The sequence below is a fragment of the Electrophorus electricus genome, chromosome 6, assembly GCF_013358815.1.
Source record: "Electrophorus electricus isolate fEleEle1 chromosome 6, fEleEle1.pri, whole genome shotgun sequence".
NCBI classification, from domain to species: Eukaryota; Metazoa; Chordata; class Actinopteri; order Gymnotiformes; family Gymnotidae; genus Electrophorus; species Electrophorus electricus.
This window is the reverse complement of record NC_049540.1, coordinates 29,108,533-29,124,533: the sequence shown is the minus strand read 5'-3', so window position 1 is coordinate 29,124,533 and position 16,001 is coordinate 29,108,533. Positions and strand designations below refer to the sequence as shown.

Genomic DNA, 16,001 nt, shown 5'->3' with positions numbered 1-16,001 from the left:
AACGGCCAGGCCGAGATTATATTGATCAGTGAAAAAGCAAAAGCTCTGTGGTTAGCGAGACATAAGTGTTTCGTTATTTAGCCTTAGCACAGTGTAGATTACAAAGAATGGACCACAGATGTGTAAGAGAGAGAGAGAGAGAGAGAGAGAGAGAGAGAGAGAGAGAGAGAGAGAGAGAGAGAGAGAGAGAGAGAGAGAGAGATGGCCTACACACCTCCATTTCCACCCCGAGACATGCCCTGGATCAGCTAACATGCTCAGTCACATCCCATCTGCACTACCCAGGAGCCTGGATTAGAGATCTGCTCCACTGCTCAGCCAGCCTTGTGTCTGGCATGAAACAAAACAAAAATTCTGATGACAATGAACTCCTTTACTCTGCTGTTTATCTTACCGCATTGGTCTCCAGAGCTTCACATTTTTTAAGCGCTGTGTTTATTAGCAACAGACTGTTAGCGAATGCAATTACCCCATTAAATGTATTAACGGCAACGCCTGCTGCCCCAGAAAGGCACAGTTATGCACACCTGCTCCTCAACCCTCCAGATTTGAGACTCCAGATCACTTTTTCTTCTCACTCATTGTTGTAGGTTATTTTTTAGTACAGCACAGACCTTAAAAGTGAGCTACAGTTGTAAACACCACTGTACAGTTGTAAACACCACATCAGTACCGATGAGAGGGTTCCAGCTGAGTACAGTGCAAGCAAACACACACAACCAACGCATCATGAATATGTTAAAAGCGAAATCCACACACACATGTACACAACGTGCCTTCACCAACCAAGAGCTTTGCTGTTCTCACAAGCTATAACCATGTCAAAACATTGTTAACTCAATTAGTTTAGTTATTTAACAATACATATGTTTAGGGGATCTTATGCACACAGAACTAGGAATTTTCATGGGACTCCAGTAGCATTTTGGATCCAGCCCCTCAACCTCTTAAGCATACAGACCATATTGATCATGATGATCAGAGTTGCTTTCACAGTATTAGGCCCACACTCTTATCCAGTGCGTGTTAGCTATTTTTATCAAGTATCGAGGCCTCGATCTTGGCTGGTACCTTTCTTGTCTTTCTCTAACAGGCGTGCACATGCTGCTAGGATTAAATGTAAATGTATCCCCACATCTCCACTGCCACTGTACGATGGCATTCCCGATGCCCCAGCTCTTGACAGGATGACAGAACTCCGTAGGAGTCTCGCGCCCTGCGGATGAACTGAGCAAGGCTATATGGACTGCACAACTGCCAACTATCTGACACTCCAATGCAAGACATTGTAGCCAGAAGCATTAATCCTGGCAATGGTTCCCGGGAGTTCCTGAATGCCAGCACTGCTGCCTGTTAAGTTATTGCACAATACAACACTAAAATGATCATAACGAGTGTAATGTGTCTTTCCCATACAAACAGAACTGTGGTGCGAGGTGTATATGAATGTACTCAGCGTCACAAAGCCCATATACCCATAAAACCCAATAACCTTAGAGGTACAAATATATATGTTCTATAAAAACTGCAGTTATGAGAAGCAGTATTTTTTTTAAAGCCAGACCATATAAAATGCCATAGATAAAGAACTTAAGACATCAAGCTTATTCTAACTCATGTCATGCTGAAGGCCCCATGGCTTCCATGGGCTGCGGTCGCACAGAAGGAAGTTGGAAAGGACCCGATGGGCATAGCACAGTGTGTGTTCCGGACAGGGACTTGCCAGAGCCGCAGAGCAACGAGACTTTTCCTGCTGGGTCTCTGCTGTACAGGGAGTTTTCATTATTCTCTTTTGGTGTGGAGTAGTGGGTAGGCAGATTTCTGAACTGCAGTTCAATATACACGATGTTCTTAAATCCCAAAGCATGACAATTATTAATGTAAAAGTTATTAGAGCTTACTGCCAAAACTCATTTCTCACTCGTTTGTTTGACCCCACTGACTAATCTCTCACTAATCCCACACATTTGGCAGTGCTTCTGTTTTAAAGTTTAATCTAACAGCTGTCCAAGAGGATTTTCTATAAGTCTTAGAGCATCAATTACTGTTCACTAAAGTCCACTACCCACACAATACTGGAATGCACAAAAATCCAGATATGAAACCATTTCTGTAGATTATTCAAGACTGTTTAGTATTGGTAAGATTATTTAGGTCTTTAAAAAGTCTGAAATTATGTTTCTGTACACAAAGCCTTAGTTTCACTTATTTCAGTGTTGTTAACTTTTAAAAGAGCACCAACACTTGAGCAAGAAGTAATAAAACAAAACTAGGACCAACATGAATAGCAGACAAATACTTCTAAAGTAAGTATCACAACACTCATTCACTTCTCCCACAGACCACACCCACCAATCACAACACTCATTCACTTCTCCCACAGACCACACCCACCAATCACAACACTCATTCACTTCTCCCACAGACCATACCCACCAATCAAATCACTCATTCACTTCTCCCACAAACCACACCCACCAATCACAACACTCATTCACTTCTCCAACAGACCATACCCACCAATCACAACACTCATTCACTTCTCCCACAGACCACACCCACCTATCACCCCCATACTCTATCACTGCCTACATCTTTTCCTCATTTAACATCACTGTATTTAATCCCAGTTCAGTGCTTCGATGGTCGTTGATGGTCACTGGTCTCCAGTCAACGATTGTTGCTAGGCCTGTAGCCCACGTTCTCAAAACACTTGCTTTGTGGTTTGCAAAATAAACACTTCTGAGCTCAGAACTTTTCTCCTGACTCACAATGAAACAGACCAACAGGAGATAAATAGTTCTGATAAGAAATGAATGTGAATCTTACAGGTTCAACAAAATAACAGGAGTTCAGTATTATTTATGACTAATAAAAAAAAACTATTTACATTCCTGCATAAGAAAACAATGACTAAACTCAGTTGCAGTACACAGAAAAAATTACTAGTTTCCCAGTTCTGATTAATGCGATTACACAACGATGTTATCAACAGCAAGAAAAAGTTGCATAACACCAAATATCAAATGTAGCATAATTAGGTTGGATAGCCATGCCCAGAATCTACTCTGTTAGCAGAATGTGCAGTCTGGATAGTCTTTTGATACCCACACAGAGGTCATTAAATCTCAGTCTTGCAAGAACCGCACACGTTTGTTTTGGCTTGACGGTGTTGGCTGGCCGTCTAGAGGACGGTGTGGGTGGTGCTGCCTCCACTGAGGTGGGTGCGAGGGTGTAGAGGGGACTCTTGTCTGCACTGCTGCGGATGCCACTCGAGCGAGAGACATCCAGCGCCACCCAACGCAAACACTCACTACCCAACTGAATAACTAGCCTCTTCGCAAACAGCTAATCTGGGAATACACTGCTTCATGAGGTGTGATTCCCATTGAACCTTGTCCCGGTGGCTCAGTGCCATTACGATGAAGAGAGGTCGTGTGTGTGTGTGTGTGTGTGTGTGTGTGTTACACAGAGACAAGGCAAACTCCATGGATGCAGACTTGAAGGGAATGGAAGCACGTCCATGATGCTACATCTGGGAGGAAAGCTCCGACACGTGATACACCTCCACCTCCTGCACCACCCCTGCTGCCTAGAATCTCGGTCACAAAGCAGAAACTCATCCACTTTCAGCAGCAAACTACTGGACTTTGCTGGGGTAGAGTGGGGGGGGGTCAGATGAAAAGTCCTCCCCCCCCGGCAAACGCAGAGAGAGTTAGAAGGAGCTTGACGTTGTCCTTGGCAAAGACCTTTCTGGATGAAAGAATCTACTGTCAGTGGTTCATTATCAGCACAGCGGATGGAGAGACAAGCTTTGAAGGTTTTGGTCTTTCTGGCGAGAGAAAGGCGAAAAAAAAACATGCACTAATAATGTTAATGAGGCGTTAACTTGTGATGGTTGACCTTTTGGACACATGCTTACAGAAAGGTCCCAGAGAAACAGGGTGACGCTACTGACACGGACAACCTGGACAGCCTGACAGAAAACATGAGACATGTAACGCATTGAGGACAGCAGCAAAACACTGGAGCGAAGAGCTTCTGTAGACCCTTAAAACTGGAGCTAAACATTTTACACCATGTTTTGAATTGTCAAGAACAGGGCTGGGTTGACCTTCGACCTCTGAATTGCACAGACAAACCATTACAGACCTGACAAATTTGCTCCTTTTCTCCCCCGGGGAACCACTGAGGAAGAACAGACTGCTGTTCCTTCTAATCACACCAACGACAGCCACAATAATGAATAACTATTTACAACAACTCAAGTTTTGGCGAATGCAAGGCGGGATGGCTGTCGTTATCCGGGCTGCACCACGGGCAGAACCGAGTCGTGTCTCGTCTGCAGGTCTCGCTGTGTTTGTGTGGATGCAGGTTATACTCGGCGTGATGCATGAACCAAGTGATTTTACAGCCTATGGCGTCACGTTGTGTTTTCTCTAGAACCTTCCGTGCTGTGCTTTAAGGATCACTGGCGAAACAATGAAGGAAAATTGCTTTCACCGTGCGCTATGCCCCACAGTTTCGCATATCAATGTCACATTTTGCAAAGCTCAACTGAGCTTTGCAGTGCTTGGTGAGCGGAGGTGGAGAGACCTGTTAAGACGTCTGCTTTGTACACGTGCCACCAGGATCTGCCCTGCTTTCTTATCAAAGGCCCGACGGCAGGTCATACTTCTGACACAGGCAGTACTTAGAGGCATGTGTTGACATGCAAGGTGCCTCTTATCACTGGTGCAGTTTTCATCTTTGCTTATCAGTAAAGTCCATCAGGCTTTTGGTTCGCGTTAATCCAGCTCCACGGGCTGTTATGAAAAGCCTTGTGGGTTCATTCCAAGCTGCTGACTAGTCTGCCAGATCCACACATCTTAGATTTCTTTTTGTTCGTGCACTCACTTGCTCGGTCCTCCATCGTTCTCTGGCCCTCTGAAGGGGCCCTTTCCCTCCATGTCTCTCTGTCGTTCTCAGTCTTCTCAGACTCTATTTAACACATCCAAGCTGGAATGTCAATGCTGGTTTCCCCCTTTCTGGGGCGCTTGCGGCGGGGTTAACAGGAGGAAGGGAAGACAGACAGTCGCATCATAAATAACAGCATGTTCGAAATTCTCCCGAGCTGTGCTGACTCAGCGATGTGCTCTTGGTTCGAGGTCATCAGCAGAAGGCTGGTTCATCTCTGATACAGCACTGTCACACATACTGCAATGCTGCAGCACACACTCCCAGTTAGAGTAATGAGAGCCGGTCGCAGGAATGATACAAATGATGCCGGATGAAAAGAATGTGTATAAACAAGAACAAACAAACTGGTTTAAATAATAACTGTGCAGTAGAGAGGTATGGATGGTCATACTTTAACACACCCCCCCCCCATCCTCCCCCGGTCACAGGGTCAACAGTGACAACAGTGACAGATCTTAAGGATTTCCTGAGGTCCAACAAATAGCATCCTGATGCGTATTGATACATGGCAGCAACAGGGCTGTCTCTGCTGTTTCTTGAGACTTGCTGGGCCAAATGGTGTGGACGACAGACTTCTTCAGAAAAACCGTCCAGGCAGTTGCCTAATGATAAACCCTATGACTAATAAAAGACATCTGGAAGGAGTGAGTGGGAGGAATGTTAATCATTGTTACATTGCTTAATATTTCCGTCCAGCTCTTGAAAGAGCACTGAACAGGGTTCCCCAAAGTCTTTGGTGGAGATGAAATCATCACTCAGCCGTCTGGATGTGCAATGCTCACTTTGAATGTGACTCCTGATTGTGTTCAGGGGAACATAAACCCTCCACCGAATGCTGCTTGACTGCTTCAATGGAAAATGGGAATATTTTGGTGATTAAGTGGCAAGGTTATCTAGCATTTTTTTCCACCATTTGACAGGAATGTTTTGCTTCAAATCAAATTGATTTCATTCCTCCCTGGGGATACAATGTCAGTGTGGTTCGGAGAGAAGCTGTCATTCAGAATCAAGGAACTCCTTTTACATGTGCTCAAAGCCTTCACATTAGCAGTCTGGCTGAATTTAAGCAAATCAGGTAAGAAAACGCAAATCCTGCAGATTATTTAAAAGACCCTGTGTTAGAAGCAAGGGTTTGGTCTGAGCATAAACGGCAGGGGACGGAACAATGGAAAGAAACAAAGAAAAAAGTGTGAAAAGTGACACTAATCTTCGCCAGAATCAGAGTTGAAGCTCTCCGCTTTTTCCTTCATTTCCCCTTTATTAAAGCCTTTTTCATGATACTGTTCTATAACCGAACTGAGAAACTCAAACATCCTCACAGCAACAGCAAAAGCTCAGATATCCTCACATGCTGCCAAGAGATCAAATAATAAATCTGTTACAGATATAAAGCAACTGGACTGTGCTACAGGCCTCGGTAGGCCTCTGAGCAGCCAGGTTTCCTGCCGCGCTCTTCTGCCCCTCAGACACCCAGACGGAGGCAACCAGCGCCTGTCCTCAGACAGGACATGTGGAGCCTTTGGGAAATTTTGTGGAGTAATCAGATGAGCGAACCTGGGCAGTGGATTGAGAGTGATGTCATGACACACAGCCTGGAAGTTCACGTGTTTCTGCCACGGCAGCTCCTTAAACCAGAGACTGACCTGGAAGCGATTGAACAGCTGTCGAACAACCGTGTGCATGCTCTTCTTGAAGCTTCTGGTTTGCAGCCAAACGTTTTCCTGAAAGTCAGAAGCGTGCTGGCTTACGAGCATTTGTGCGTGACTAGGTGTGGAAACCATAAATAATAAGCAAAAGGATCTTTCATTGATAGCTTCCAGAGATTCTCTCATTAGGACGGCAGAGAGTCTGGACCAGCCATGCTTCCTGTTCTTTGTTTAAACTCTGAGTGGATAACGAAATTTCTCTTGCAGAAGATAAGCATTCAGATGAACTGCACATGCGAGGTCACGGCTGCTCTGCCATGAGATCAAGGGCAGAAAGGTCAAAGATCCATAGTTTTCTTGATGGCGTCGCCTCTGGTCTTTCTGTCTCTCTGCTGCAATACCTCAGCATTAAGACACTACTGGGGGGGGGGTGAGTGGGTGGGCACCAGCAACAGCAACAGTTACACATGGAACATGTCAACAACTCTGGAGATGGTCTGGTGCAGAAGACACTGGGCCTTTGATAACAGTAACCACACCACCACATGCTCTGGGATTTAATGGGAATAATATCGGCCAACGTTATACACCATGCCTCACCGGAGAGCCAAGCTAATAAACGTCTTTGAACACCACAAGCAGCAAGCAGTGTTTAGTTTTTTATTCAAAATACACATATTTCCCTCCGTGAAACACCATCCTCAAGTAAAACTATTCACAGCACACAGTTACTCTTCAGAGACTCAATCCACACGAATGCGAATGCTCTGAGTGCAGAGCGAGCCAAAACAGGGCCTCGTAAATAACACACCTCCGGCACAGCAGCTAAGAGGGAGGGCTGAAACATTCCTGCACTCACACACACAGGCCTGAGCCGTGTCCCAGGCAGACGAGCAGGGTCACGAGCAAGGTCACGAGCGGGGTCACCAGGCTGGGACAAAGCTTATAAGTCCACAGAAAAAGCCAGCTGAGCAAGGCTACCCACAGAGGGACACCAGACCCTGTACTACAGCACTGAGCGACCTCTATCACCTCCCGTTCTGAGCTGAGGTTCACAAAGCTGTGGTCTGATCTCGTCTGCTAAGTCTGAGATCTGAAAAGCCTGACTGCTGCTGCTCTGACAGGAAGGTGTGGAATAAGGCAGTGAAATTAGTCACCAGTGGCTCTGTGGCACAGGGCACGGCGCAAGAGTGGCATAGCAGATGGAGCCAACAGGTTGGTCAGAACCTGAGATCCAACAAGCTGGTTGGCCCCTGAGAGTCGCTGTGGTTCGGCTGTTTTCTGTGAACTCATATCAGGGGGGCTCTGCATTCCTAATGAGTTTCAGTGATATATTGTAGTGCAGGTGATGGCAACAGGTGCACCACCTGAGACCTTATAAGCAAGTGTCCAACGTGCCTGCGCGAGAGATGCTGGCTCAGGCTCCGGGGGGGACAGCTGAAGGCACAGCAGAATGTCCTCTGGGGTGTTTATGACTACAGGCTTCATGGGAGCTTCTGACAAATGCTTCAGAGTGGTGTCCACACCCGCTGAAATGAAGAACCCGTAGTTGCTAGTTGCAGGAAGCAGGTGTACTAATATACCCCTCACGCAGACGGGGGGGGGGGGGGGGGGGGGGGGGGGGGGGGGGGGGGGGGCCAGAGAGAGAGAGAGAAAGTGAGGGAGAAAAAGAGAGCAAGAGAGAGATGAGGAAGAAAGAGAAATAGCTTTTGCTTGGGTGGAGAGTCGTTCTGAACCAGAGAAGTCCATTTCTCACACAGCCAGGCTAATCATTTAACCACATCTGTGCAGGGTCACAGACGGCAACAATAAGCCTGGCTGTCAGAGCGATCTTAAATTACCGTGTCTGGGTCCGCTTTGTCGCCAGCTCAGGGACCAGATTAAGGTTCCAGCTTCTTAATCTTTTGTCTTCAACAAGTAATATTTCTCCCCCACACTGCATTTCTGGCTCTCACTACATCCAAGACAGGTATACTATACTAGCCTCTTCCAGTGCTATGACAGGGAAGAAACTTGAAGAGAGAGAGAGAGAGAGAGAGAGAGAGAGAGAGAGAGAGAGAGAGAGAGAGATGGATGGAGACACAGAGCAAGAAGCAGGAGTGCTCTCTCTCAGAATGCACTCTGAGACACTCATCAACCCCAGAGTGCCTATTTCGGAATTTAGGTGACATCTGATACAGAATAAAGGATGAAGAAGCACCTGCTTGTAAAAAACACGTGTATCCAACACGTAATTAGATTATTTAAATTACATAATTTACGTAATTAAAAAAGTAAATTCAAATGCAGAATTTATTTGTCAAATTCAACACAATTTGCCAGATAGACAAATGGTCCAAATTCGGTATATCACATGGGCTTCACTGTCCATAATACGGTCGGATTTGATTCGTTCTGGTTTTGTAGGCGGACACGGTTCATTATTTGATTCCGTACGAGATGAAGTGGAGCGGCCTTTTTAAATACCCAGCAGTGATTTATTGCGTACGAACATTTTCCAGAAAGGTTCATCACCGTTAAATATACTGAACTTACTTAAATGACCAAAACTGTTATTTATAAATATATCAAGGGCGAGGCTATTTTATTGTTATGGACAGCAAATCAAAACCAATATAGGCCTAATACACACATACACGTTACATTAAGCTATATTTGCGCGTTTGCTTAATTAAAGGCAAATTCTTACCTGAAGCACGTCGTTAATTCTCCCGTGGACTTTACGCAGGGATACTTTGTCGTGGCTGTATGATTTTCAGAACAGACTTCTCTGTAATAAAGCAAACAAATCGTGTCTATTTCGGTGCCATTGTGCAGTTTGTCTAGCACGCGAGAAATGCCCCGTGTGCGTTTTGGAGCAGAGGGATCGCGCGCGCCCCGGACCGAAGCACCCGGAGAACACGCTCGCGCTGCGAAGGGACTTTACCTGGCCGCGTCATCGTGCTCCGCGCGGAACGTCCACGACATGCCCTGCGAGAGTAACGCGCACACGAGCGCGACTCCGAGCGCACTCCCTGCGCGTTTGCGGCTCATGTCCTTGGCTGCGTATCTTTCGCCTTGCCTTCGCGCACGACTGCGAAGCCCGGAGAGGTTGCGCCTGTTCCGCTATAGCGCAGGAATGTGCGCACGATTGACTGGCTACCTCCCGCAAAGCCCCGCGCTGCGATTCTGTTGTCCGCGGGGTATCCATTCGGCCCCTCCCCGATGCATTTCTTTTTCCATGAGCTTAGAAATAAACCGGCTCATGAGTAAACTAACTAATGAATTTACCCATTCTGCTATTTAGATCCCACGATGCGTAATGATCGCTGAAAGTGGAATACAGGCTGTCGCTTTGGGACATTAAGGAATGCAAAGAAGAATGCGCATGATTAACTGCTGTTTTATTCGCAGTTAAAGGATACATGACTAACACGGACCTCCTTATCAGACTGTTTGACTAGATGGACTTGCTTGCAGTAAACCAGTAAACCAGTCCTCTCTAGCAGGGGAAAGCACCGGTCTTGTTCCCCGAGGACAGGTGCCAGCGGGCCTCAAACCTTGACCTCTGACTATCATTTAAGTTGTTAAGGGTGTTCAAATGACCCATGGCCCCGAAGGGCAAAGGTATTATTGCCGTAACTGGTTTGTTTTTGACTTATCTTATTTACTTGTGTGTTTGAGCTTATCTAAATAGCATGGCTCTATTTATGGGATGGCTTTAGAAGGCTTGAAAAAGGGTTATCCTCCCATCATTTCCACTTTGGCGCCATCAAGTGGCAAAAAAAAGAAAAAAATAGCATTCAGGCTGGCAGTCTGGCGGCAAGCAGCTGTCAAGCGTACGATTCTCCTCTATCTCTCCTCTAGAGTTGCTTTAACGTTTATACCAACAAACCCTGAATTAATTAGCTGCATTTTCCAACCTGTGTTCAATCCCTTTTCTCTTCGAGTCTAAACGTCCTTCACATTTCACAGAAGGTTGTATTTAAGATCCGAGGAAGAGCAGCCAGTGAACTCCTGTGTCTACGAACTCCGTTTATAAGCACATCTCCAAGAGATGACGGGAACTGTATGTTTGTTTTATCCGTAAGAGGGACTCCGGCGATGCTTAATAGTATGCCATAGAATAAAGAACTGTATTTACCTTTTTTATATAGTTGAATAAGGAGAGTTGGGTACCTGACATACCGTGAACCTTAAACTCTGTGTCAGACCCTTCAAATATAAATCCCGCATAAGCAAAACGCCGCAATGCGGATCAATTAAAAAAATCCTAGACTCTTAATTGACACGCATGAATGAATATTTCATTAATATTTATGCACCAAAAACTTGCTAACTATCTAGTTGGATTGCTCAGAGATATCCACCATATTAAGGTAAATATGATCTCTGGTAAAGCCAGCTTTAATGGCTTAACTATACCAAGTTATAAATAATAATAAACTACATAAAACAGGATACCATTAATAAAATAACATCTTTAAGGTGACTGTGGTCTGATAAAGGTTACTGGTCTGATAAAGGTGACTGTGGTCTGATAAAGGTGACTGTGGTCTGAATAAGGAGACTGTGGTCTGATAAAGGTTACTGTGGTCTGAATAAGGAGACTGTGGTCTGATAAAGGTTACTGTGGTCTGAATAAGGTGACTATGGTCGAATAAAGGTGACTATGGTCTGATAAAGCTAACTGTGGTATGATAAAGGTTACTGGTCTGAATAAGGTGAGGTCTGAATAAGGTGACTGTGGTCTGATAAAGGTGACAATGGTCTGAATAAGGTGACTGTGGTCTGATAAAGGTGAGTGTGATTTGAATAAGTTGTCTGTGGTCTGATAATGGTTACTGGTTCTGAATAAGATGACTGTGGTCTGATAAAGGTGACTGTGGTCTTAATTAGCTGTCTGTGTTGTGATAAAGGTGACTGGTCTGATAAAGTTAACTGTGGTCTGAATAAGGAGACTGTGGTCTGATAAAGGTTACTGTGGTCTGAATAAGGTGACTATGGTCGAATAAAGGTGACTATGGTCTGATAAAGCTAACTGTGGTATGATAAAGGTTACTGGTCTGAATAAGGTGAGGTCTGAATAAGGTGACTGTGGTCTGATAAAGGTGACAATGGTCTGAATAAGGTGACTGTGGTCTGATAAAGGTGAGTGTGATTTGAATAAGTTGTCTGTGGTCTGATAAAGGTGACAATGGTCTGAATAAGGTGACTATGGTCGAATAAAGGTGACTATGGTCTGATAAAGCTAACTGTGGTCTGATAAAGGTTACTGTGGTCTGAATTAGGTGTCTGTGTTGTGATAAAGGTGACTGTGGTCTGATAAAGGTGACAATGGTGTGATAAAGGTTACTGTGGTCTTGTACTGGTTTGAATAGGGTGACAGTTGTCTGATAAAGGTGACTGTGGTCTCATAAAGGTGACAATGGTCTGATAAAGGTTACTGGTCTGAATAAGGTGACTGTGGTCTGATAAAGGTGACAATGGTGTGATAAAGGTTACTATGGTCTGATAAAGGTTACTAATCTGAATAAGGTGACTGTGGTCTGATAAATGTTACTGTGGTCTGAATAAGGTGTCCTAACTTTCCCCACATAAGCCAAGCCAGCCAAAAATAACCATTCATACCCAGCCTTAATAACCATTCATACCCAACCTTAATAACCATTCATACCTAGCGTTAATAACCATTCATACCTAACCTTAATAACCAGTCATACCTAACCTTAATAACCATTCATACCTAGTGTTAATAACCATTCATACCTAGCCTTAATAACCATTCATACCCAACCTTAATAACCATTCATACCCAGCCTTAATAACCATTCATAGCCAACCTTAATAACCATTCATACCTAGCATTAATAACCATTCATACCTAACCTTAATAACCATTCATACCTAACCTTAATAACCATTCATACCTAGTGTTAATAACCATTCATACCTAGCCTTAATAACCATTCATACTCAACCTTAATAACCATTCATACCCAGCCTTAATAACCATTCATACCCAACCTTAATAACCATTCATACCTAGCCTTAATAACCATTCATACCCAGCCTTAATAACCATTCATACCTAGCGTTAATAACCATTCATACCTAACCTTAATAACCATTCATACCTAGCGTTAATAACCATTCATACCTAGCCTTAATAACCATTCATACCTTGCCTTAATAACCATTCATACCTAAGCTTAATAACCATTCATACCTAACCTTAATAACCATTCATACCTAGCCTTAATATCTATTCATACCTAGCCTTAATAACCATTAATACCTAGAATTAATAACCATAATACCTATCCTTAATAACCATTCATACCTAACCTTAATAATCATTCATACCTAGCATTAATAACCATTAATACCTAACCTTAATAACCATTCATACCTAACCTTAATAACCATTCATACCTAGCCTTAATAACCATTCATACCTAACCTTAATAACCATTCATACCTAGCCTTAATAACCATTAATACCTAATCTTAATAACCATTCACACCTAACCTTAATAACCATTCATACCTAGCCTTAATAACCATTCATACCTTGCCTTTCGTAATTACACTAGACTTCAATGTCCTATTATCTTTCACAATCATCTCTAACTTGCATTTTAGTTTTTTGCAAAACATATTTCCATATTGTGAAAGATAATGAGAAAGGCCAGGTGTGAATGGACATTATATGACCAGATGCTGAACATACACACATTTGAATTCATATAGTGGATTATTGGATAGTTGACACTAATTCCAATGCTTGATAATTACTCATAATCATGATTAATCTACACTCTGTGAAACAGCTGTCATCAAGTTTGAACACTGAACAATACACAGCATTACATATCAGTGTGAATTTATTTTGGGTTTTTTAATTTATTACAAGAACATTAACTTGTTGATTTAAAATTCACCCACCAGTAGCAGCAGGGAGGTGTCGTCTAGTGAATGCTGCCACAGTGAGACCTGCTGCCCCATGCCAACAATCAGAACCAAGAATCAGAACCAAGGACCTCTTCACCCTGGAGGTGTCTTGTGTCTCCAGATCAGAGCTCAGGCCACATCTGAAGATGCGCCGAGCACTCCTAGTGTCACGCTTGCACACTGGTGCATCCCCCGTTTCCCTGGTGACCTGAATCACTTGTTTCCCAGCACGGGTCTCCTCTCTCCCCCTCTCATCGTCTGCAGCTGTTCCCTGTTTGTGTTGCGTTAGTTCTCTTATTTGACCTGTGTTCCCCTGTCTCTCGTTAGGTGCTCATTCTCGTTTGTCTGTTGTACTTTCTGTCTTTGCACTCGTCTAAGTTACTCTCTTCCCTTTCATGTTTGTTAGTGTTATTCTGTTTTCTCTCTTCGCTTCCGTCTCAGTTACGCTTCCCTGTCCATATACACATGTATTGTCTAGTCTTTTCTCTTCAGCTTCTGTTTGTCTGTAGCTCTCTAGTCTTCCATTTAGCTCTGTGGTCCTGTTTTCTGTTTTTGTTCTGGTTATCGTTTGTCTAGTTACGTAGCCTGGTTCTGCACATTCCCCTGCCTTCTACTTGTTCATTCCTGCTTGTCTTTGGTTTCTGCTTGTTGCTCTCCTGCTAGTCATTCCTTAGTGTTTAGTTTCCTTAGCTGCCTAGTTATCACCCCTGTTCCATTAGTCTGTTGGTCTGTTGTATGTTAATCAGTTCTCGTCTGGATGTTTTGTTTATCTGGTTGCTTTTTATTTATATTAAAGTTGCTATTTTTGTATTATCCTGTTTGTCTGTTTTCTGGATATTAAATGGCTTTCATTGTCTCTGATTCTATTCACCAAGGTGATGTTACTTCATACGTGTTCGCTCTCAACCTCCTGAGCATTACACAGCATAGAAGGCCTCCATACACACAGCGTAGAAGCAGGCAGCTGAATGAAGTCAACAAGCTTGATGTGCATCACTGGGGGAAAAACTCTACTCACATAATGTGTACAGCGAAACTGTCTCTGCATGGGGTAGTGGTAGCTCATAACCTTGAATCTCTAGTATGAATATTTCTGTAGCTCATCTAGTAGAAAAACGTGAAGCAAATATCATGGTTTTGATTTGCACGGAGTGTCTCATGTTGAGTGGTGAGGAGGCGGATGCACGTGCGGAGAAGAGCGAGATTTATTATTATTATTATTATTATTATTATTATTATTATTATTATTATTATTATTATTATTATATTGTAACGGTGAGTGGTGAGGAGGCGGATGCATGTGTGGAGAAGAGCGAGATTTATTATTATTATTATTATTATTATTATTATTATTATTATTATTATATTGTAACAGTGAGTGGTGAGGAGGCGGATGCACGTGCGGAGAAGAGCGAGATTTATTATTATTATTATTATTATGATTATTATTATTATTATTATTATTATTATTATTATATTGTAACGGTGAGTGGTGAGGAGGCGGATGCACGTGTGGAGAAGAGCGAGATTTATTATTATTATTATTATTATGATTATTATTATTATTATTATTATTATTATATTGTAACGGTGAGTGGTGAGGAGGCGGATGCATGTGTGGAGAAGAGCGAGATTTATTATTATTATTATTATTATTATTATTATTATTATTATATTGTAAAGGTGAGTGGTGAGGAGGCGGATGCACGTGTGGAGAAGAGCGAGATTTATTATTATTATTATTATTATTATTATTATTATTATTATGATTATTATTATATTGTAATAGTGAGTGGTGAGGAGGCGGATGCACGTGTGGAGAAGAGCGAGATTTATTATTATTATTATTATTATTATTATTATTATTATTATATTGTAACGGTGAGTGGTGAGGAGGCGGATGCACGTGTGGAGAAGGGCGAGATTTATTAGGGGCAAATCCAGAGTCAGAGTCGTTCTAACGGTCCAGGGTCAAAGCTGACATGGAGAGTACAGGGACACATGATAAACAAACAAACAAACACATGACGGCAGACAGGGGAAGCAGGCTATAACAGAGGCTAGGAAACATGAAGGCTAGGATAGCAAAGCAGGCTAACATAAACGAAGGCTTTGAAACACAGCCGGGTTTTCATACATCCACCAAACACAGAAATGCAAGTATTCAAATAAACAATGAACAGCCAAGACCAAGGCCACAAGGCAGGGTTTAAATACATGAACTTAACAAGGTAGAAACAAGGGACAGGTGTAGAAAATCAAACAAGGGGCAGAGAAAACGAAACTACACAAGACAGGGAAAACACGGAACACGGAAGCTGGGAGGGACTAACTGAGACAGAGTGCTTGTAAATAAACAAGTCCATCTGGATAAGGGTGTCTGGCAAAAGACATAAAGGAAGCGGGGCAGATTAATTAATTGAAAACCAAGGATTACAGTTAAAATAAAAACACTGGTAGAAC

General features: G+C 43.2%; 1 protein-coding gene across 1 annotated transcript in view; it reads right to left on the bottom strand.

Annotated features, from left to right (window-relative positions):
• Positions 1-9,794, bottom strand: part of ccbe1 (collagen and calcium binding EGF domains 1) — a 45,409-nt gene extending 35,615 nt beyond the window's left edge. The window contains exons 1-2 of the mRNA XM_027030701.2: positions 9,532-9,794; positions 9,295-9,375 (exon numbers count right to left, since the gene is read on the bottom strand). Coding sequence (XP_026886502.2) covers positions 9,295-9,375; positions 9,532-9,638 — 188 coding nt within the window. The 5' untranslated portion in view covers positions 9,639-9,794. The remainder of the gene's footprint in view (positions 1-9,294; positions 9,376-9,531) is intronic.
• Between the last annotated feature and the right edge of the window lie 6,207 nt (positions 9,795-16,001).